Below are 21,436 nucleotides of genomic sequence, written 5' to 3' on the forward strand. Positions count from 1 at the left end.
TGCCATCCAGTGTAGGACATGAAATAAAAACTTATGAGCAGCAGACTGTTCCAGATCCAGAAGTGGGCTGCAAAAATATTCTGACAGTGGATATTTAATACTGGTGAATGTTTGTATTATGTATAAATTGTTTGATCTAAACAACATTTGGAAATTAGTAAAACAATGTCGGTCACAATTTTCTAAAGCCAAAAGTGACATTTTAAAATGTCTGCCCAAACACATTCAGTTTACAGTGATAAAAAAAAAAAAAAACCAGAAAGATCCTCACATTGGAGAAGATGGAAACAGAGAATGTTGAAAAAAAAAAGAACATCTTTGTAACAGCCACTCAGGCCTTTAATACAGCACGTATTTTGACATGTCACAGTAGGAAAAGCACAAGTGTAAATACTAAAATGATAGCTGAATTCCATTTAGCTGCTTAAGTGTCATAGTCCTGCATTGTCTGCTGTTTGATTGACTGCTGGCTCACTGTCACACTGCCATGACTTACTGGGACTTTTGAACAGAGCCATCATTAATGTTATTAGTGCTTTTACAACTATGAGAAGTATCTGCTGTATCAAAGACCTACTAAAAAACGTTCAAACATTGAAAACAGACAAGACACCAGAACATTGTCTGCCTTTACTAGGCACATTGCATGAATTTAATAAAGTGCAAATCATACAACATGTCCCTAAGCCTTCTAGAGTTACTTTCCGAACCTGGAATGCAGCTAGTGCAGTGAAAAAGCAGGTTGCCACATTGAACAGTGTTCACAGACTCCGAGGCAAGGCTACTAATTACAGGCAAAAGCTGTGATCAACGTGTTAAAATCAAAAGGCATCCATATGAAACTGTACCACGATTCAGTCTTTTTTTGACCCACTAATTTTTTCACATTTTCAAAGTACATGTTGTACCATCAATGTGACACATTTGGTTAATACGGTAATGTGTAGGTTTGATCACACACTTTTCTGCATCTAACTTCTAAATATCTTACTCACTTCCTGAAATCTATAGACAATCACAAGGTTACATCTCTCAAGTCTTAAGATTTTTCTAGATCTTTGCTGAGACCCGCTGGAAGACAACCTTGCCTTTTTTTCTCTTCATCACAGAGCGGTTTCTCCCTCTCCTGCTCCCATGTCCACCCTCCTGTGCACCCTGCTGTCATCTATATCTTCCCACTCGTCCTCCATCCCCTCTCCATCCTGGGTTCTGATTGGTTGGTTCAAGCGAAGGAGGCGGTATCTAAGCGGCACCAAGAAGAGGGCGGGGTCAGGCATAGGGTGTGGCCTCTGCGGTGATGTCACTCTCTCCTGAGGGACACAAGCCCTGACCCTCTCCTCCCTCACGCTGACGCGCCTCTTGTGTCTCGCTTCTGGTTCGCTGGGAGAGGCTGGAGGAGGTGGAGACAGAAGCCAGTCCGATCCCTCCCCTTCATAATCTTCATCCTCCTCATCTTCTTCATCATCATCCTCTTCTTCTTCCTCCTTTCCTCTGGGTTCCTCCTCTCCCTCTGCACCACACTCTGTGCTCTGCCGTTGCTGGAACAGTTTTAAGCGTGCGGTGTGGAGCTCGTGGCAGAGGGTTGTCGTGGTGACATTTTGGCGTTGCAGCTCACGACTCAGCAGTGTGATCTTGTGGCTGCGGCATTTCAGTTCCTCTAGGAAATGCCGCTCTTCTTCCCTGAGGCTCCTTCCCAGTGCTGATGCCCGTGCCCGGCCGGCCCGCAGCTCCCCACGCGCAGCGACCATCATGCACTGCTGCTCCTCTAGGAGACGCTGTGCAGCCTCACAGCGTGCGGCCAGCTCTGCTTCTTCCTCTGAGAAACATAAACACATACAGTATGGACTGAAGTATATGAAGATACAGAAAATACTGTAGATGTTGAGGAAATTACTGTATCCATATTGCTTTCATTTCATCTGCTTGATCATATTACATTTCATATATTTTTCTTTTTGATGTCTTTTCACAATCTCCCCTCTCTGGGGATACATGTTGGGTGAAAACAGTTAGGTGGGCCAGAGGGGGGGGTCCAGGCTTAATATTAAGGGAGCACTGGCCCCCCCTTTGCCCAAATTAGAAACGTCATTGCTCTAAATGATTTAGAACTAATTTGTCATCTGTTAATGAGAAATCACAGAGGATGAATGTTGTCATAAAAGATGGCCTGCATTTACTGCTATTTTTGTTTTTACCAAGGACTTTCTGGACTAAAGCACTTGACAGACATGGATAAATCGATATCGCTTGCAATACACTCCAAAACAAAAATATGAAAAACCAAATATACAGTATATACAGTGTTGTAGGAAGAAAGAGTGATTTGAATTCCAATAACATGTTGCTATATCTTCTAACTCTCTACGTATCTTTCTGTATTTATTTTGGATAGATTCTGTCATAGCTGAAACTTGATCTGCTTCATAAAGTTAGTATCGGTGCCAATACCGATCTGGTACATCAGTGCATCGTTACTGCTAACAAATAATGGAATATACTGCAAATATAGAATAGTAAATATAAATAAATATAATCATAAGTGATGTTTATAGTAATGCAAATATCTAATTTTACTGTAATAATGTTGTATCGTCTCGTCATTGTACCCCCTTCTATAATGAGTTCCTTGTGAATTTCCAGTCCTCTGCACTGCTTTTGTGCTTTTCCAGAACTCCCTCATATCATGTTCCCTCTTGTCAGCAAGGAGTTGTAATGTCTTACCATCTGTGCTTCTGTCAGGAAACCTGGAGTCCAGCTCACAGCTTAGCTCTGCAGCCAGAGGAGTAGAAGCACAACAGACAGACAGACAGTTAAGTGGTTAAGTGACACATAAAGAGATAGAGAGCAGCAGGTCCCCGGTAGACTGACCATGACAGCGCCTCTTCAGGTGTGTGATCTCCAGCTGCAGACCGGTCAGCATGGCCAGGTGCTCCTGCTTCAGGAAGGCGATGCCTCTCTCCACATTGGCCACCTGCTGCTCCAGCTTCCCGGCATCCATGGCTGCACCCCCACACAACCTGCACACAGATGCAGGTAGCTGGATTTCGTAGGATAAGGAATTTATGTGTAGCCTACAGCTGTTAAGTGTCCCGATTTGAGCGTTGCTATGGTGCTTGGGTATTTAGTGTCTATTCCATGGCAGATATTTTAATTGATTAATTGATGATTTTATAAAGAGCTGTTATAGTCCGCTTAATATTCTATCTCACTGAGGTTTTCTGCAACATGGAAGAGCTTTATTAGGTAATTCCCTTATAGGTTTATTTGCAAAATGCCTACACTCTCTTATTTAATCACGTGTGATTTCTCGCATATAGGCCTACTGTAAAAGCGTTCTGTTTTCTGCACCGTTGCTCACTAGCGCCCGGTGTGTCTACCTGTAACTGTGTGTGAATCCATCACCCTGACCGTGGCGGCCTACCGTGATACTGAAGCGGTATCCGATTCAAAGCGTCTCTCATGGATCCTCGATTCGCCCTGTTATCTCTGTCCTTGATGCAGCAGAGATGGAGAAAACAAAAGACCCGTGCAACAACGTTCAGTGTGCAAAACGGCACTTTACGCGTTTCTTTCTGTGCTCTCACCTGAGCGGTTTCACCGTAACAGCAGGCCGACGTTGTCCTTAATGAATCCTGCTGCAGTCTGAGTTGAAATAACCTCTTCATAACCTTCTGGTTGTACGTGCAGTGCGGTGCCGCTGCTGTATTCACAACAAAGCAGCCCGTATGACGGGTGATCAGTGCCACGAAGCAGCAGGAGGAGGAGCTTCATCAAAGTGCTGGTTTCCTCCTCATCCTGAAAATGATAAAGAGCTAAAGTCTCTAATCCTAATTTGCAAAGTAATTTGTAGCTATGGCTGTCAAATAAATAGTTGAGTAAAAAGTACAATATTTCTTGTATAGTGGAGTAGAGGTATAAAGTTGTCTATCAACTAATTGATTAGTTGTTGCAGCTCTAATTCTGTTACATCTATTTAAATTCAGAATCATTTATCTTAATTAACTTTTCAAATAAAAAACTCATAGACATCATAGAATCCTAAATAAATTAGAGCTGTATATATAAATCATGTATTCTAATATTGAATATTATAGAAGAACAACTGTACAAGTTCAGGTTGATTTTATTTGCTCTGTGTAGTGCTTTGTGACATACTGGTAATAAGACATCATCCCTATTAGGCAATCTGCCATCATGTCAATAATACACAAATACATTCTGACACAGCAGGTACAAATAAAAGGACTTTTTTTTTCATTGTTGCCATCTGTTTCCTGTGAATTGGTCGACGAGGCTAAGCCTTTCCTGGCTGCACTTCTGTTTGTCACTCATGCTGGGGAGGGGAACAGGCTCACTGTGCAGAGAGGTCTCGTAGTAAGGACAGACTTTTAGATGAGCAGATATTGGAGGGATGTCTGCCATATGCCACGAATCCACTGAGGAGAAGAGGTGACTGAACTCCCATACCTGAAGAGAAAAAGGAGGAGAGAAAAGGAAGACGTTGATCACAGTTAGTATGGGATTTGTTATTGTAAAACACTAACATGATGGAATGGATGATTTAGTACGTCTATCTCACAGGTTTGGCCCTCCACTTGGCTCCTCCATGTGAGTAGGTCTTCTTCTCCCAGCGGAGGGTGACCATCCCTCTCTCCTGCAGCAGAGAGGAGCACACCTGCCTCATCAGCTGGGACACCAGAGCCAACTGGGACAGGGACAGACTGTCCAGGAAACTGGCCATGTGGCACAGCACCTCGTAGGGCAGCGAGCTCAGAGAGTCCTCTCCTCCCCGACCTCTCTTCCTCTGAGCGGTGGAGGAGTCCTCTGAGCTGCTGGATGTCTGGGAGGAGGCATCACCTACTGAGGCTCCAAGTGTTGGACGCAAGCTGAAACTCCTCAGCTGTTTACTGTAGGGAAGAAAATATACTAGGATTTCATTCACTCAAACAAATACTGGACAGGACTGATGAAAAGGAAATGTGCTCACTTGTAGGAGACAGTGGCTTTATGTGTGGAGGGCTGAAACCTCCTCTGGTTGTAGGTGCATCCCAGATACGATAGGGGGCATCTCTGTTCGAACCATCCACTCAGACCCGTCTGGATGTCACTGTGGACATTCCTGGAAAGGAAATGACGATTAATACTCTTATTAAACACACTTTGCATGTCCATCTGGTCCTATTTTACATGCACAATAGATAGATAGATAGATAGATAGATAGATAGATAGATAGATAGATACTTTATTCATCCCGAGGGAAATGTTAGGCATCCAGTAGCTTAGACAACCATAACACAACAAACACACATACACATATATCTCACATACATAAAAATCACTCAGAGTTAAAGAGTTAACAATTTGTGAAGTGATTACAAAGGTCTGGTATGGACTGACCATGTGATGCAATGACCATGATAAAGTGCTATGGTAAAGTGTGTGCAATGGTGGTAGTGCAAAAGTGAACAGTGCATGGATTGAACAGTGCAATAGCACAATAATTGTTGAATTCTCAGTGACAAATCAACATTTATTCCTTTAATGTTAGTGAGGGTCAAACCACAAACTCAGTCAAACACACCCAGGTCAGTAGTATTTACAGACACCTGAAATGTGTGGCAAACTCTCTGCGGAGGAAGGAGTGACCACAGAGGAAGGTGAAGACACAGCTGGCTCTGTTATGTCTGCTGTTCACACTCTCTGACTGCAGCTGGAGACGAAGCTTCAGCGGCCTGTCCACCATCACCTCCGCCAGGGTCGTCTTCGCTTTAAACGGAGCTTTGCGGAACGAGTGCGTCTGTGTTCCCTCGTCGACGTAAAGCCCGTCGGCTGCCTTTAACTCACTGATCTGCATGGGAACCAATCAATCACAATACCTGATTAATTCTAGTTAAAAGACCATACCACTGTTTTTGCATGAGGCCTTTGTTTTCCCACACATTTCCATAGTGCCTCACAAATGTTGCTATTCAATAAATTCACTAACACCAAGTGTTAACAGTATGTTGGAGCTGATGTCTTACTTTTCCACACAATATGAAAAGCAACTTGCAGTGACTTCAAACTGGTTTTAGTAAAAAAAAAAAAGAAAATGCACTACAGAGAACTTCTTTTTTTACAATTAGAAAATAAATGTTGTGGCTGGTGCTATTATTATTTTATTTAGCTTATAAACCATCATGTTCAATTATGAAATTGTCATGCTTTACAGAATTCCACTTAATCTCCCTCATTGGCTGATGTGTGCAGTTTATATATATTTTGTCATACTGTTATAAATATCTGACTGACCTTGTGACCCCTGACCTCCATCTCAGCGTAGCCCAACAGGGTGGCTGCTGCTTCATCACTGAACCAGTCCTCTTCGTTGACTTCGAGGTCCGATGTGTCCACACCGCGAGGCTCGCCTGGAGGCCGACTCGTGTCGTACTGATGAATCCGCCGCCTGCTGTAGTGATAGCTTACAGGGACCTTGGAGGAAGCAATACATAATATATTACGTTGGAAGCCAATTGAGTAACGTGAACACATCTTTTTTTGTTAATTAGTATTAGGTCAGGTTGTCTGGAGTATGTTTTGTTGATGCTTATTTTAAAGCTGTATTGGGCAAATGTTTTATTTGGTTGGAATGCTTCCTAGCTACTTCGTATTCCACTCTTAAAAGTTTATATTTTTCACTTACTGAACAAAAAGGGGTGTAAAGATTTCGAGAAATGTTACTGCTATGGCTACACCTGTGAGATTTAAGGCCTGGGGATGCTTGAAAAAAAAAAAAGTGTTCATCATTTCGGTTGATGCACACTGGCACCTTATAATGCTAACAAAACAGTTCTATTTTACAGTTAATAAGTGTAGTTTGAAATCATCACCTTGAAAGAGCGCAGGGTCTGGACTGGGATAGGCTCCAGGCTGCCATACACAAAATCATCCTCCCTCGGCGTACAGGCCTTGATTTGTCCGAAGGTGAGCAGCATGCGCCCATGATGCACCACATACATGTGGTACTCCTGCGGGGTGAGCTCCTGTCCCAGACGCTCCAGCACCCCCTCCTGCCACGGGGCCTGTCCTGTCTTACTTGTGTCTGCAGCCGCATAATCTCTCTTTGTGTCTTTGTCTTTCACCTTCTCACCAGGCTTTGGCTTTTCTTTGGGATTGTCTTGGTTTGCCTGAGCGACAGCACAGCCGCCTTTTTCCATGCCGAACATCATCTCACACAGGTCGTATTTCTCTTTGTTGATGCCTGAGCATTGCCCCACACTATTCTGTACAGTCTCTTCAACAACATTATTCTCTGCAGGAACAGATGTGTGGAGGCCGACAGGAGAAATGTAAAGACAACACAAAAATTTTATTTTTTTAAAGTTTTATTTTGTGTGTTTAAAATATAGATGACATATGTTTTACCTTCTTTGGTATCTATGTCTGTGACACCATTGACGAGCCCTCCCATTGCCGTCTCCTCTTTCTTCTCGTCATTTATTTCCTCCTCTTCTGCCTCCATCAGCTCTGGATAGAGAGGCTTCATTTTCAGGCGGCCATAAAGATCTGACTGATCCACCAGGGTCATGGCAAGATCCAGAGGCTCCCCCTGCCCCTCATTTTCCTTCAGCACCTTCTCTTGCAGGGCTATGTCATTGCTGTGTGGGTTTGTGTCATCAGTCGGCCACCGGAGCCACTCCATGGAACAACAGACCACGCTGGCCGGACACACCTGGAGGTGAGCTGCCTGCGAGGAGCGGGACAGGTGGTGCGGGCAGCCATACTCAGCGTTGAGGCAGGGCACCCTCACGTTAGGGCAGAGCAGCAGGTGATCCTCCTCTTTACACAGGTGGAAGAGAGCTCCACAGAGCAGGCGGCAGGGGATGACCGCACAGCACACAGAGACCTCCACCCGAGCCCTGCAGCGCCGGCTGTAGCAGGAGTCACAGTGGACATGCTGTCGCACCCTGGAGGCTCGAGAACGATGACTCTAATTGGATGAGAAAGAAAAGATGATAAGAGAACGAAAGATTCACAACATATACGGCATATTAAACATAATCTTTGATTCTACACAATGAATTATATATCTCCTGTGACTCACCATATCTACAGGACGTTGAATCAGAGGTTTTGTAATCCTGCAAGAGAAATACAGAAAACTGACATATAGATTCATACTTTAATCTGTAACATCAGCCCTAAATATTGAATCACATAGGCTTGTGACCCCTGTTTGTTTGTGATCCCTCATCACTGGTCGCATATGTCATGTTATTATGACCAGGTCAACCAATGAGTACTTCTTCTATTCTTTCCTCCCTGTTTTAGAGGCCCGACATGGTAAAATCCAATTCTTCTCAAAAGTTTTAGGCAGCATTAATGTTTTTTAAGTTGTCATGTATGGAGCTAGAGCTCCATAGGTCATGACCCCTCAGATCTATAATGTGACCCTTCATGTTGGGAACCAATGACATACTGGAGGCCACACAACAAATCAACAGCACAAAAATACAGTTATGGGAAACATTTTTCACCAATGCAACAATTTTTGTCCATCGTGCACTGAGCATGGCTCCAAAGCCCTCTCACTAAAATGCATTACCATGTATTCCATGTTCTTACTGTGAAATTAAGAGCTGATAATCAAAGTAAATTCTAAACTATGGGCCTATATATAATATCGTTCAGATGTGTCCTATGGCATTGTAAGAGTAAATCAGAAGAGCACTAGAAGCAACTGAAACATTTAACTTCTACAGTTTCATAACTGAATACTTTCACTGTACTGCTTTCAATTTAGACAAAAAAAGACATTACTAAAGTATTTCAACACACTCACAATAAGATCAAACCTCATCTGATCAAAGTTCTTACCAAGGTGCCACTGCAGACTTGTTGCTTCCTCCTCGTTTTATAACATTGCTTTTAGTCCCAGCACTCTTTGAACTGGCAGGATAAAATTAGCCAAGCAGCAGCAGCCGCCCCCCCACCCCCACCCCTATGTCTTCATCCTGTGACCAAGTCAATGTGCACTTGTGTCCAGTGGAGAGTAAATAGTTTATCTTCTGTTGGAATGACCGTAATAAAATACACACTGAAAATGTTTTGATTACATCTCCACTAGAGGACATTGTTTGGATATTAAATAAGACTCATTTTGCACTCTGCAGGTAAAAATCAATTGCACACAGCACCACAACATGAATCAGTGGGAAGAAGGTGAGAGAGATGTACTGATGTGAATCTCTGAAGGGGCTGGTAACCCAAACCATGTCTCTGACCACCTGTGTAACATTTCTCAGTCAGTAGTCAGTTCTCAACTCTATTTATATTACACACACACACACACACACACACACACACACACACACACACACACACAGAGACACTTGGTCTTTAAAGCACAAGACGGAGTACAAGGAGCATGTTTCTCTCATTTCCATTCACTTAGAGCGGTAGGCTAAAGTCTGTACTTAACTGTTCCCATTGACTCTAATGCCACAGGACCCTGCCGGTGTTATATTTTATATTTATAGTTTCCTCTTTGTTTGCAGGACTGACAAACAGCTTCAGCTACAAAACTGGTGCCATAGGATCTGAAGCATGGTATGGTTTTATTGTGATTCCAATTTCCACTTTTATTTCGCCTTAAGTAGCTTTAAAGTTGTTTAAATCATCTTATTTTACCCTGTTTGACAGTATCATATGCAGTATATTTTAAATTATTTATTTATTTTATATATCTTTTTTTGGCTCTTCATTGAAGCTATATGATGTCTACACAAAGTAAAAAGTAAAGTAAGAAATATTCAAACCCAGACCTTCCTGTCTATTTATGATGGAACCATTACATCAAATTGAGATATTGTACATGTCTGCATCAATTTATACACATATTCCCTAATTTCAGCTTGTCATATTTGGTATCAGGATCTTATCAAGAAATAAAAATAAAACTAAGTTCTTTTTGTTTTGAACATTGTTTGACTGCACAGCACAAGTTTTGACTCCACCCCACCTGTGGGGGTCAGTGGGATAAACAGATGTTGAAGTATCATGATGCTTTTTAAATGAAAACGTGCTGATTTAGTGAATTTTCTTGATTCTTTCTCAATCAATCTGTTCCTTCATTTTCATTTGTTCCTCCCTTGCCCTTAACACCTCAGAGTCATCGTTCAGCCTCCAGGGTGCGACAGCATGTCCACTGTGACTCCTGCTACAGCCGGCGCTGCAGGGCTCGGGTGGAGGTCTCTGTGTGCTGTGTGGTCATCCCCTGCCGCCTGCTCTGTGGAGCTCTCTTCCACCTGTGTAAAGAGGAGGATCACCTGCTGCTCTGCCCTAACGTGAGGGTGCCCTGCCTCAACGTTGAGTATGGCTGCCCGCTCCATCTGCCCCGCTCCTCGCAGGCAGCTCACCTCCAGGTCTGTCCGGCCAGCGTGGTCTGTTGTTCCATGGAGTGGAACCGATGGCCGGTCAATGACGCCCATTCTCATCCAAACACAGAGCTGCATGAAAACCTGCTCAGGGAAGGAGAGCAGAAAGGATGTCTGGACCTGGCCATGGCCCTGAAAGACCAGGACCTCCTGTTTCACTCCATGAAGATGAAGAAACTGTTCCCAGAGCTGATCAGTGTGGAGGAGGAGGAGGAGGAGGAGGAGGAGGAGGAGAGGAGGAAGAAGAAGCAGGAAAAAGAGGAAGCCGAAAAGGCAAAGGATGCCAGTGGTCAAACAGGGAAGTCTTTTAACATGTTTGACATCTATAACCCTGATATTAAAGAAGATGAGGATGAAGATGAGGTTGAATTTAAGCAGGAGCCAAACCAGGAGGAGAGAGAGGCTACTGACAACCGAGTGAATGCTGATCAGTTAGAAAGCTACAACGCCTGGGAGCGTATGTTTAATATGGAGATGGGTGGCTGCAGGGAAGCTGGGGAGGCAGTCAGAGACCAGAGACTGTCGAAAGGAAGAGGCCTGGGCACTCTGACAGAGGAAGATACAGCAGAGACTTGTGTGGGTGCCACAGCATCAAACACCTGCAAACAGGGGAGCAGTGCATATGTTGCTTCCTCCACATCCTCCTCTTGTCCTGCTGTAAAACTGAAAAAGAAATTTGAGTATGGACATGTGGAGCCAATGAAGATTATCACTGTGCGTACCTTTAAAACCCCAACCAGCTTCTCTGCCAAGCAGTGCCGTATCCGCAACCCTAGTTTCTACAAAAGAAAGAAGGAGAATCAAGCTGTGGATACTAGTGATCTGGGGGTGGCGCTAGAGGATATGCCAGTGTGGGAGGAAGTTCAGGTGAGAGAGAGAAATTAATTCTTCTTATAATAATTAAAGTCTAACATAATTATTTTGGTCCTTTTGGCCACTTGGGGGCAACAGAAACAAGCTGTGGACTGAAAATTGACGTATCGTCACTTTTTTAAAGTTCAAATCACAAACTGGTTAGCAAACAGTTGCCTATTTATCCAGCAGACACAAAGCAAACATTCATTTGGTGTTGTGTTTCTGTGTTTCACCACTGAATATTTATCACTTAATGAGTTTTATGTGCTCCTCAGGCCTCTCTGCTGTGCTCCCTGGAGAAGGAGAAAAGGGGTCACCTCATTGCCGAGAGCGTATTCACAGATGCTCTGCTACAAGATGAGGGCACACAGACCTACAACTTCCTGTCTGCTCCTTTCCGGACAAACATGTCGCTGGCTGAGTTGACTGCTGCAAAACCGTTGGAGCTTCACCTTCAGCTGCAGGTGGAGAGCGTCACCAGCCGGCACCACAAGGCCAGCTCCGCCTTTACCTTCCTCTGTGGACACACCTTCCAGCGCAGAGAATATGGCAAACATTATAAGTGGGTTTTCTTTTTGTTTTGTTTGAGCCAAATATCCTTTGGAATACATATTTTTTCAAATTCATGCCAGTATGAGAGGTATTCCATTAAAGTCCCAAAATATTTGTTTCAGTAACATATGGGACCTGAAAAAAATAAACAAATATTTAGTTTAAACTCCTAGTATGAGTTTAAACACAAAACCAGGTTAACCCTGAAGTAAACACCTTCACAGTAGGAAAATAAAGTAGAGAAACTAAAATGATTACTTTAGTCTATTCTGTAGGAATTCACTGACCCTTTCTAATTCGTCCTAATGCACTAAACACCACCTGTCCTGTCTGGCATTACAGTAAGATGAAAACAAACTAAATTAAATAGGATGCTCTGGTTTAATGTATGACTGTATTAGGCCAAAGCATCGCACAGTTTCTTTCTTCTTATAATGATCAATATGCTCTCACATGCAGGAACAGCCACAGTGACATCCAGATGGGTGTGAACGGATGGTTCGAGCAGAGATGCCCCCTGGCAAACTTGGGATGCACCTACAGCCAGAGGAGGTTTCAGCCCTCCACACAAAAAGCCACCATCTCCTACAAGTGAGATAAAACCACAGTTAATCTTTATTATTGTGTGGTACTGATGCACCTTTCTTTCTTTCTTTCTTTCTTTCTTTCTTTCTTTCGTCTAGTGTCATCATTGTTCAACAAGCCCACTAATCCCCTGCAGATAATTACAGTCATGCAGTGCAGTAAAAATCTGACCACAGTTTCAACTTTGCTTTCAGCGAGGATCTGGGCTGCTTTAGCCTGCAACCCACCACCCCTGTCTCTCTGAGTGATGCCTCCCAGACATCCAGCAGCTCAGAGGACTCCTCCAAAGCTCAGAGGAAAAGAGGAGATTGGGGAGGAGGAGGAGGAGGAGAGGACTCTCTGAGCTCGCTGCCCTACGAGGTGCTGTGCCACATGGCCAGTTTCCTGGACAGTCTGTCCCTGTCCCAGTTGGCTCTGGTGTCCCAGCTGATGAGGCAGGTGTGCTCCTCTCTGCTGCAGGAGAGAGGGATGGTCACCCTCCGCTGGGAGAGGAAGACCTACTCACATGGAGGAGCCAAGTGGCGGGTAAAGCAGATGGTAAGCTAAGAGCCAGTGTATTATATATATTTGAGCTTTCACGAGCAACTGGATCTATCTGGATCTATCTTATCTGGATCTCATCTGGATTTTGGCGGTCAATGGTCACTGCTTAGAGAGCTTTTAGGGAGTAAATCAAACTGAAACTATAAAACAGGGTTTTGAAAAGTGACATGAAGTGGCAGGGTTGGCTCAGTGGGTAGAGTAGGCGCACATATATTTAGAGGTTTATGACTCGATGCAGAGGTCCAGGGTTTGAGTCCGACCTGTGAAAATTTCCTGCATGTCTTCCCCCTCTCTCTCTGTCCTGTTCATTAAAGGTGGAAAAGCCCCAAAAATAATCTTAAAAAAAAAAATGTGACATGAAGATCTCTCCCCATCTCCAGTGGATGACATCCTTGGCATCTGGACTGTATATTCAGCTCTCTCTCTCACTTGCCTCTCTCTTCTCTGTGACTTCAGGTATGGCAGTTTAGCACTTTGTTCTCTCCTGTGGACACTTGGGCCTTCCAAGACATGCCGTCCATGTCCGAGCACCTAAAGGTGTGTCACTACTATGAGAGAGAGTCCAGGACAGAGAAGATTCACCTGCCGCGTATCAGAGAAGAAGAAGTCCAAACCAAGACAAGCTGCGAAGCCTCCACTCTGGTTAGTTTGTTTCAGCAGAAGAGGATCATGATGTAGTGTATGTTGCTTTAATCTGTTATTATGAAACAGATGTTGCCCACTCTTTTCACTCTCCCCATATCTCTTGTCACTGCCATCCACTGTCATTTAAAATATAACAGAGAAAAATGCCATTAAATAAAAGAAAGAAATGAGTGAAACCTAAGTGATCTTATTACTTATTAGAGTAAAGGAGAATTAAGAACAAATTAGGAGCATCTATACATTTGAAATGGAGTCACTACCTATATTTTTGGAATGACACAACATGAATAAATACTTTAGGGCTTTAGTTGTATATAACAGTGTCCCTTTGGCAAATAGCCTATACATTATTATATATTATATTATTAACAGTGCAGTTATGACATTGAACTGACAATATGATATTAAATTAGGGTGACCAGATTTCCCGGAACTAAAACCGCGACACTTTGCGCGTGACCGTAGTGCTTGTGCATGCACACACTTTTTAACGTGAACATGTGCCAGCCCAGGTCAAACATAGACACAGACATATTAGAGACAATTCTGGTCACCCTATATTAAATAGTAAAATCTGTAAATTATTTGATAGATAAACAAAGCTTAGGCAGTTTATTGGAGCTAAAAGATGCCCTTGTGTGATTCTTTTTTTTTTATGAATAACCCCCAAAAGGTATCTGCTAACTTGTGGTTAACCTATAATTTCTGCTTTAATGAAAAACATAAAAAGTTACAAACAACACCATAAGTTACAGTGGTCCTCAGGGGTTGTGGCTAGAAGGGATGCAGCTATGACCGGAAGTTAACACATAATTATGCTAAATCTTGCAGAATTTACTATAATATAATAATATCATTTTAATACTTTCACCCAGGAAACGCTTGTTCATTCCTCTGGAGTGTTTAAATCCAAATCACAATCTAGTCGCTTTGGGGCCTAAACGTAACTGTCGTCGCCGTAGCTGTGTGCCTTCTAGCCTTTACCGGTCCTCGGGTCCTTACTGTTCAACTACATCATGAGGTAGGAAACTGGACCGATAGAATAATTTTTTTGGTGTTGTGTGTGCTTGTAAGGATATTTTCTCTGAGCAGTCTGTAAAACAGCACTATGTTCATGATGGAGATGAGACTCAGGCCTGCTGTCCCCATCATCAGGACATAGCGAGGCATACGTATATACATATTCCCTTATTAAACTGTATTAAATTCTCCTTTAAACTTCTTCTAGATGAACTAGCAACTTATTAAAGAACAATTCGTAATTGTAATCGTAAGTTTAATTAGTAATTAAACTTAAACAACTAATGTAAGTCAAAACTGCCTGCGAGCTTGGGATTGTACGAACTTTCAAAAGCTCACATATTAACACTTCCTTGTCCAAAAAGAAGTTTGACTGTTACATTTCACATTTGTGAAACCTCCAGAGGAGACTCACCAAGCCACTTACGTTCTCAGGTTGAGCCAGCTGGTCACGCTGTAGATCACAGAGGGATGAGGGCCTGTAATGTTAGTCCCATAGACTGTATAATATTAATGGACAGAGCATGTGTGATGTCACCCATTGGTTTGTGGAGTTCTGCTATGAGTCGTAGAGTTTGCCATTACAGGCGCAGCCATCCTGGTTGCTTATGTGACGATTTTAGACGAGAGGGAGGAGTGAGGGAGGAGCCCTTACATTCTACGTTACGTTACACACTTTCACTGGCAATCACATCATAGCCACGCCCTAAAACACCCCATGCTTTATTACCGATTTTAAAATCAACGAGACCATAATTAAAAAAATGAACATCATTCAGTATTGCAGAAGCCTTAAAACTAGCAATTGAGACCATAAACTAATTATGAAAATGTTAACTGAGGAAATAAATCAAATGAGAAGTGAGCAGGGTTGGGTCAGATTACTTTGAAATGTAATCCATTACTGACTACAAATTACATTTTTGTAATCAGTAATGTAATCAGTTGGATTACCCAAAACATGTAAAATAATCTAATTACTTTAGGATTACTCTTAGATCACTTCAATAAATATGCACCTTAAGTAAAAGACACCGCCACAGAATTGATCAGTGAATTCTCATTTTATTTTCCTCTTTATTATTTCATTACATCTAAGAAATATTTTTGATCTCATTAAAGCATTCCTGTGTGAATTAACTAAAAACATTATTAACTAAAAATGTTATATTTATTACTAAGTACTTTCTTTACTCTGAACATATCCGTTTAGCAATGTTTGAACGATGCTGAGCATGTTCCTGTAATGTTAATGTTAATGTTCAACTTACCTCCAAGTGTTTCTTCAGATTTGAAGTAGATGTTAGCGCCGTTGACAATACTTGCAATTATTGCCAACTAATCAATAACAAACAGGTCTGTCTTTCGACGTCGACGGCTCCTCCATCTAGAGTTTTGATTTGAACCTTTTTCTTGTCATAAGCAATTGGATGATAGTGACATCTAGGGGACAAACAAATTAACTGCTTGTCAAATTAAAACAGGCTATCATAAAAAAGTTGCATTGTTTGCATGATAAAATGTAATCAGGTAATCCTCAACAATATAACTGTAATCTGATTACACATTTTTTTATTGAAATCTGGGCTAATTATAGTTACTTGATTTTTGTAATCTGATTACGTAATCCAGATTACATGTAATCCGTTACTACCCAACCCTGGAAGTGGGTCACTTTCTCATAGACTTTTACAGAAACCCGACCTCCTTTTGCAACCGCATGTGTCGCCCCCTGCTGGAATTCAGATAGAATGCAGGTCCCTGGCCTGTTCCTCCATCCTGACAGGACGAGCTGTCTGATGAAAATTGAGTTGATCTCAACCAGCAAAGACACCACAGAGTAGCTCACATAGACATGGGACGTTACAGCCAAACTAAAGCAAGAAACCACCTGAGAAAAAAAGTTTAAACAAGAGAATCAGAGGTACACGCACGCAGACGCACACACACATACAAAGATGAATAAAATGACAAAGACAAAAAAAATACACAAATAACCCCATACAAAAACAAATAGGGGGTTGGTTTAGTCTTTACTTATCTTACGCTTGTTTCTATGATGTAGTAAGTTGTGATGCACATTAATACAAACATATTTCAGTGAGATACAACACTTTAATTTGTTAACTATATCGTCTATTGTCTTTAGGACATGGCTGCTAAAAAAAGGTGACCATATTACATTAAACTCATCCAGAAGTCTACATTCATGAAGATTACTCTTTCAAGTTTAGGTATTTTCAACAGTGCATCTATCCAGTCTTGAATGTGTGGAGCACTGCTTTCTCTCCATTTACAAAAAATCTGCTTATTGGCAACAGCAAAGCCTACCGACATCCACTTATTGTGATGTTGATTAGGCAATCTTGATAGAACCCCTATTATACAGAGTGCAGGGTCAGGTTGGATACAATTTTTTGACATGTCACAGATTTTTCTGAAAACTTCAACCCCAAATTTTTGAACAGTATGACCCTTTATCAGAAGAACATTTCCAACAAGTGTTGTCTGACCTCAATCCAGCCCTCCACATCCTATTGGGAGTCCAATGATACCTGTGTATTGTTTTAAGATGAGTTAGTTTAAAGGAACACCCCAACTTATTGGGACTTTAGCTTATTCACTGTAACCCCTAGAGTTCGACAAGTCAATACATACCCTTCTCATCTCCGTGCGTACTGTAAGGCTGTCTGACGGCTCCAGCGGCATCAGGCCAGCACAGAACATGCAGGTGAATGGTTCCAGCAATCCTACTGCTCCAAATAAGTGACAAAATAACGCCAACATGTTCCTATTTACATGTTGTGATTTATAGAGTCACAGCGTGTACAAAAAACAACGTAACATGAGACACAGCCGTCTTCTAACTGTAAACAAACCGGGAACTATATTCTCAGGCGGAAGAATATAGTACTTGGGCGGAATGATATGCTCGCAGCAAGCCTGTCTGAGAATATAGTTCCCGGTTTGTTTACTGTTAGAAGATGGCTGTGTCTCATTTTACGTTGCTTTTTGTACACGCTGTGACTATACAAATCAAAACATGTAAAGAGGAACATGTTGGCATTATTTTGTCACTTTTGTCACAATTCGGAGTAGTAGGCTAGTTGGAACCAGTTACCTGCAGGATCTGTGCTGGGCTAAGCTAATGCTGGAACTGTCAGGCAGCGTTACAGCACGCACGGAGATGAGAAGGGTATGTATCGACTTGTCTTACTCTGGGGGTTACGGTGAATAAGCTAAATTCCCAATAAGTCGGCGTGTTCCTTTAAGTGAGACCTTTTTAGAGATAGACTGAGCTCTTCTTCAGACTTCACTCTATTCCTCCTCAGTTAAATCACATCTTAGATCCATGGCCCAAGCCCTTTTAAGAGCAGGAAAGTTAGATGATATTATATTTATAACCTATTTATAGATATTTTTAAATATCTTTTACAAGTAAACATTTATCCCAATAGGATGTTTTGGGCGGTTATTTTGCGTGATTCCTAAAAGTAGTAATTTCACTTCTTGGAGATAGCTCCACCAAGGTATTTGTTTAGGAGAGATTTCTAAGTTTATTTCTGCATATGCTTTAAACCCTTTATCATTATAGAGATCAGCTACTTTATTAATCTTATCCCCATATAAACAGTGCCATCTAGCTATCCATTTGTTTTCCACCTATCGTAATAGATGGGTTATCCCAAATTGGCATCCATGGGGACTGTGCCAAAGATTCTTTTGTATATCTGTGTAGCTTTTTCCAGATATAATACACAAAGCTTAAGCATGGGTGGGTAAGATCTTTTCTGCACTGTTTTATAAAGAGCCAATGTTTTAATTGATTAGGTGTTACATATTTCTCTTCAATACTGGTCCAAGATGGTTTAGGTTGACTAGATCTAACTGGCTTCAGAAATGCATGTAAAGTGAAGGCCCAATAATACAACTGAACATTGGGTAAATTGAAACCTCCTTTTTCTTTTGGTATGTGTAAGGTTGTACGCCTAAAACATGCTTTCTTCCTATTCCATATAAAATTATCTATTGACTTATTAACTTGATTGTATAAATTGTCAGGCATTTGGATTGGCAACATGCTTAACACATGAAATAGTTGGGGGATGGCCACCATTTTTATGGTGGATATTTTCCCCCATAGGGAGAAAGTAAGGCCTTTCCATCTTTCAAACAATTTTTTTACTTTCTCCAAAATTGGGGAAGTATTTACTTTTATTAATGTTTCAAAATCAGGAGGAAATATAATACTGAAATAAGTAAGGCCATTTTTAGAAAACTTAATATTAAAGTTGCTCAAATCAAGCTTCGTTGAGTGTTCAGAGAGGAGCAGAACCTGTGATTTTGAAATATTAACTTTATACCCGGAGAAGGAAGAAAAACACTCTATAATAGTGAAAAGTGTATTGATTGACAATTGTGGTTCAGTAAGGAAAAGATTAATATCGTCTGCATATAAGGAAACTTTATGAAACTCCTTAGCTATATTGACACTGTGTATCTTCTCATCAGACAGTACAAACAGTAACGGGGAAAGAGGACACCTTTGTCTGGTTCCTCTATAGAGTTTAAAACTAGAGGATGCCAGGCCATTTCACACTCTCACTTTAGTAAATTCATGCAGGTCAATATTCATGAAGAGTTTCAAGAAGGTATTTTTATAATCTGGCAACTATAGTCAACAAAATGTCCTATGCCTAATTAGAAACAAATAAAACTCCCACTCAACACAAGCGGACCTTGAGCTATGAGGAGATAGTGTTGTTCAGCATGTAAAGATAAATGTTTTACTACCTCTCCTGTTAAATACACACAGAGAGACTAATCAGCTCAGCTCTAAGCAAACACATCCACACACAATGCAAACACTAAAACGTGTCTTATATATTTTCAATGTTGTGACACTAAAGTCACACACACTGAGGTGTGCCCAACTGGAGGTGAATGAGGTTGCAACCTCTGCTGCCTCAGAGATTAAACTGTCACACAGATCAAGGCTGAACACCATTGGAGGGCAAACAGCAGTAAAGGATGACTGTGCTATTTCATTCACTGACTTCATCATTATCACAACACACAGATATGTAAGGGCTGGGCAATGTAAGAAGAACACTTCACAAATACTTGGGAAAAAGTACTCACATCCTTTACCTATAAGTAAAAGTAGTAATACCATAATGGAGAAATACTCCTTAAGTCCTGTATTCCCAAAGTAAAAGTACAGAAGAATTATCAGCAAAATATTGTCTTTATAATTTTACATAAACAAGCATGCACATGCATGGTGCCCCCTTAGAGCTCAGGATAAATCATCTTAAGAAAACATAATAGACAAAACACAAGCAAATAAATAAAACAACAAATAGGTCACATAACGAATTGCAAATAATTAAAACACAATTTGACAGCACAGACATTAGCATACACTGAAAATACAGAATAACAAAAGAGAAGTTTCCAGGGGGACACTAAAACCTGATGGATTTTCCTGTTTTGTTTTTCAGCAGTACGTTGAGTCCTCTCGGCCACCGTACTACACACACACACACACACACACACACACACACACACACACACACACACACACATACAAGGTGTAAAGTTTATTACCACAGAGTGGTGGAGGAGCACCTCCCAGGACTGTTTGCATGACTGGTTTGAGGCCGCATCCAAGAAGTCATGAATAACATAACCTAGAGGATTAAGTGCATAAATTGTATGTAAGTATGCAACACATAGACATTCTTACACAAACATTATGAAATGTCAAAATAAGTTCATTCAGTTTTATTAAATCTTGCAGAAAGGAGGTTTTGGTGTGTGACATTTTTATCATTTCCACACTTTGCTTTTTAAAATGTCAGTATATAACCTGGTATGGTCAGCAGTTGATTGGCAAGTGAGGTAAAGAAACTTTCAATCCAGGAAAAGAGTGTTGCATGACCTGGATGTCCTTCTTGTAAAAGCCTCATAAATCCAAACTGTAAATACATAATGTACTGCTGTTGCAAAGGAAAGTTGGATGTAATTTCTAGTTCCCATTCTCAATTAGGTGAAATGATAGAGAGTTCATCTGAAGCCTAATGGCCGCTGACTGCTGACGTGTAAAAGTGTGAACGTTTGTGTGTTGTGTTCAAGGTCGTCACCTGTAGACACAGCTACATGAGAGAGCAAGGAGTAAGAGGAGATCATGTCCTCCACATCTGAGGTTGAATGTAGAAACTGCATGGTGTGAGAGAGAGAGAGAGAGAGAGAGAGAGAGAGAGAGAGAGAGACCACAGGAAGAGTACAAATGAATATGTGTATATAATATATATATATATATATATATATATATATATATATATATATATATATATATATATATATATATATATATATATATATATATATATATATATTATTTATTATATATAATAAATTATAGCACCAACCCTGATTACTGTGTCTTTACGCACCATGAAACAGCCCATGCTTCTGTCAGCGAGCTGTAAGCTAAAGAAGTGCTGATATTCCTCCACTTCCAGGATTTTTTGCGTGCAGGCTCTGGTGTTGGCAGGAATCTAATGATCATGTTCAGCAGTTTAAAAGAGCACGCAGATCCTCCAACGACCAGAAGTGTTGACTTTAAATCCATAATTTTTTTTTCCACAGAGCCTAGTGACCTGAGTTCCCTTCAAATTCTATGTGCTCCTTTTTTCAGGGCACATTTCAGCTGGGAGAGTGCAGCTCAAATACACAAATGGCTGAAGTCTCTTTAACACACAATCCCTGCCATTTAACAAACATTCTTCCCCTCACCTGAAGGGACAAACTGATC

The 21,436-nt window shown here is 41.4% G+C and overlaps 3 protein-coding genes across 11 annotated transcripts in view; 1 reads left to right on the plus strand and 2 right to left on the minus strand.

The window, feature by feature from the left end:
• Window positions 1-228: 228 nt before the first annotated feature.
• Window positions 229-3,786, minus strand: LOC114567037 (coiled-coil domain-containing protein 92-like). Of its 3 annotated transcripts, XM_028595930.1 has the most exons (5): window positions 3,585-3,786; window positions 3,422-3,491; window positions 2,869-3,017; window positions 2,722-2,769; window positions 229-1,816 (listed from the first exon to the last, which is right to left on the minus strand). In XM_028595930.1, exons 3-5 carry the CDS (start codon window positions 2,996-2,998, stop codon window positions 1,104-1,106), a joined length of 891 nt encoding a protein of 296 aa, XP_028451731.1. In that variant the 5' UTR covers window positions 2,999-3,017; window positions 3,422-3,491; window positions 3,585-3,786; the 3' UTR covers window positions 229-1,103. The 3 variants fall into 3 exon arrangements, with proteins under 3 accessions (XP_028451731.1, XP_028451729.1, XP_028451730.1); XM_028595928.1 differs by having other exon boundaries at window positions 3,422-3,786; XM_028595929.1 differs by lacking the exon at window positions 3,422-3,491 and having other exon boundaries at window positions 3,585-3,785.
• A 319-nt stretch (window positions 3,787-4,105) lies between these two features.
• Window positions 4,106-15,233, minus strand: LOC114566599 (F-box only protein 40-like). 6 transcript variants are annotated; one of them, XM_028595176.1, is made up of 12 exons: window positions 15,044-15,233; window positions 12,277-12,408; window positions 11,645-11,800; window positions 11,139-11,195; window positions 8,085-8,121; window positions 7,406-7,970; window positions 6,871-7,292; window positions 6,293-6,472; window positions 5,608-5,849; window positions 4,988-5,119; window positions 4,580-4,907; window positions 4,106-4,467 (listed from the first exon to the last, which is right to left on the minus strand). In XM_028595176.1, exons 5-12 carry the CDS (start codon window positions 8,085-8,087, stop codon window positions 4,255-4,257), a joined length of 2,085 nt encoding a protein of 694 aa, XP_028450977.1. In that variant the 5' UTR covers window positions 8,088-8,121; window positions 11,139-11,195; window positions 11,645-11,800; window positions 12,277-12,408; window positions 15,044-15,233; the 3' UTR covers window positions 4,106-4,254. The 6 variants fall into 6 exon arrangements, with proteins under 6 accessions (XP_028450977.1, XP_028450978.1, XP_028450979.1 ...); XM_028595177.1 differs by lacking the exons at window positions 12,277-12,408; window positions 15,044-15,233 and having other exon boundaries at window positions 11,645-11,803; XM_028595178.1 differs by lacking the exons at window positions 11,139-11,195; window positions 11,645-11,800; window positions 12,277-12,408.
• LOC114566598 (F-box only protein 40) overlaps window positions 9,350-21,436 on the plus strand; it is a 13,706-nt gene continuing 1,619 nt past the window's right edge. The window contains exons 1-7 of one of the 2 annotated variants that reach the window (XM_028595171.1): window positions 9,350-9,438; window positions 9,538-9,589; window positions 10,150-11,283; window positions 11,547-11,833; window positions 12,283-12,414; window positions 12,603-12,945; window positions 13,408-13,593. In XM_028595171.1, the coding sequence (XP_028450972.1) occupies window positions 9,587-9,589; window positions 10,150-11,283; window positions 11,547-11,833; window positions 12,283-12,414; window positions 12,603-12,945; window positions 13,408-13,593 (2,085 nt within the window). In that variant the 5' untranslated portion in view covers window positions 9,350-9,438; window positions 9,538-9,586. The other variant, XM_028595172.1, reaches the window with a different exon arrangement.

The sequence above is a fragment of the Perca flavescens genome, chromosome 13, assembly GCF_004354835.1.
Source record: "Perca flavescens isolate YP-PL-M2 chromosome 13, PFLA_1.0, whole genome shotgun sequence".
In the NCBI taxonomy this organism is placed as follows: domain Eukaryota; kingdom Metazoa; phylum Chordata; class Actinopteri; order Perciformes; family Percidae; genus Perca; species Perca flavescens.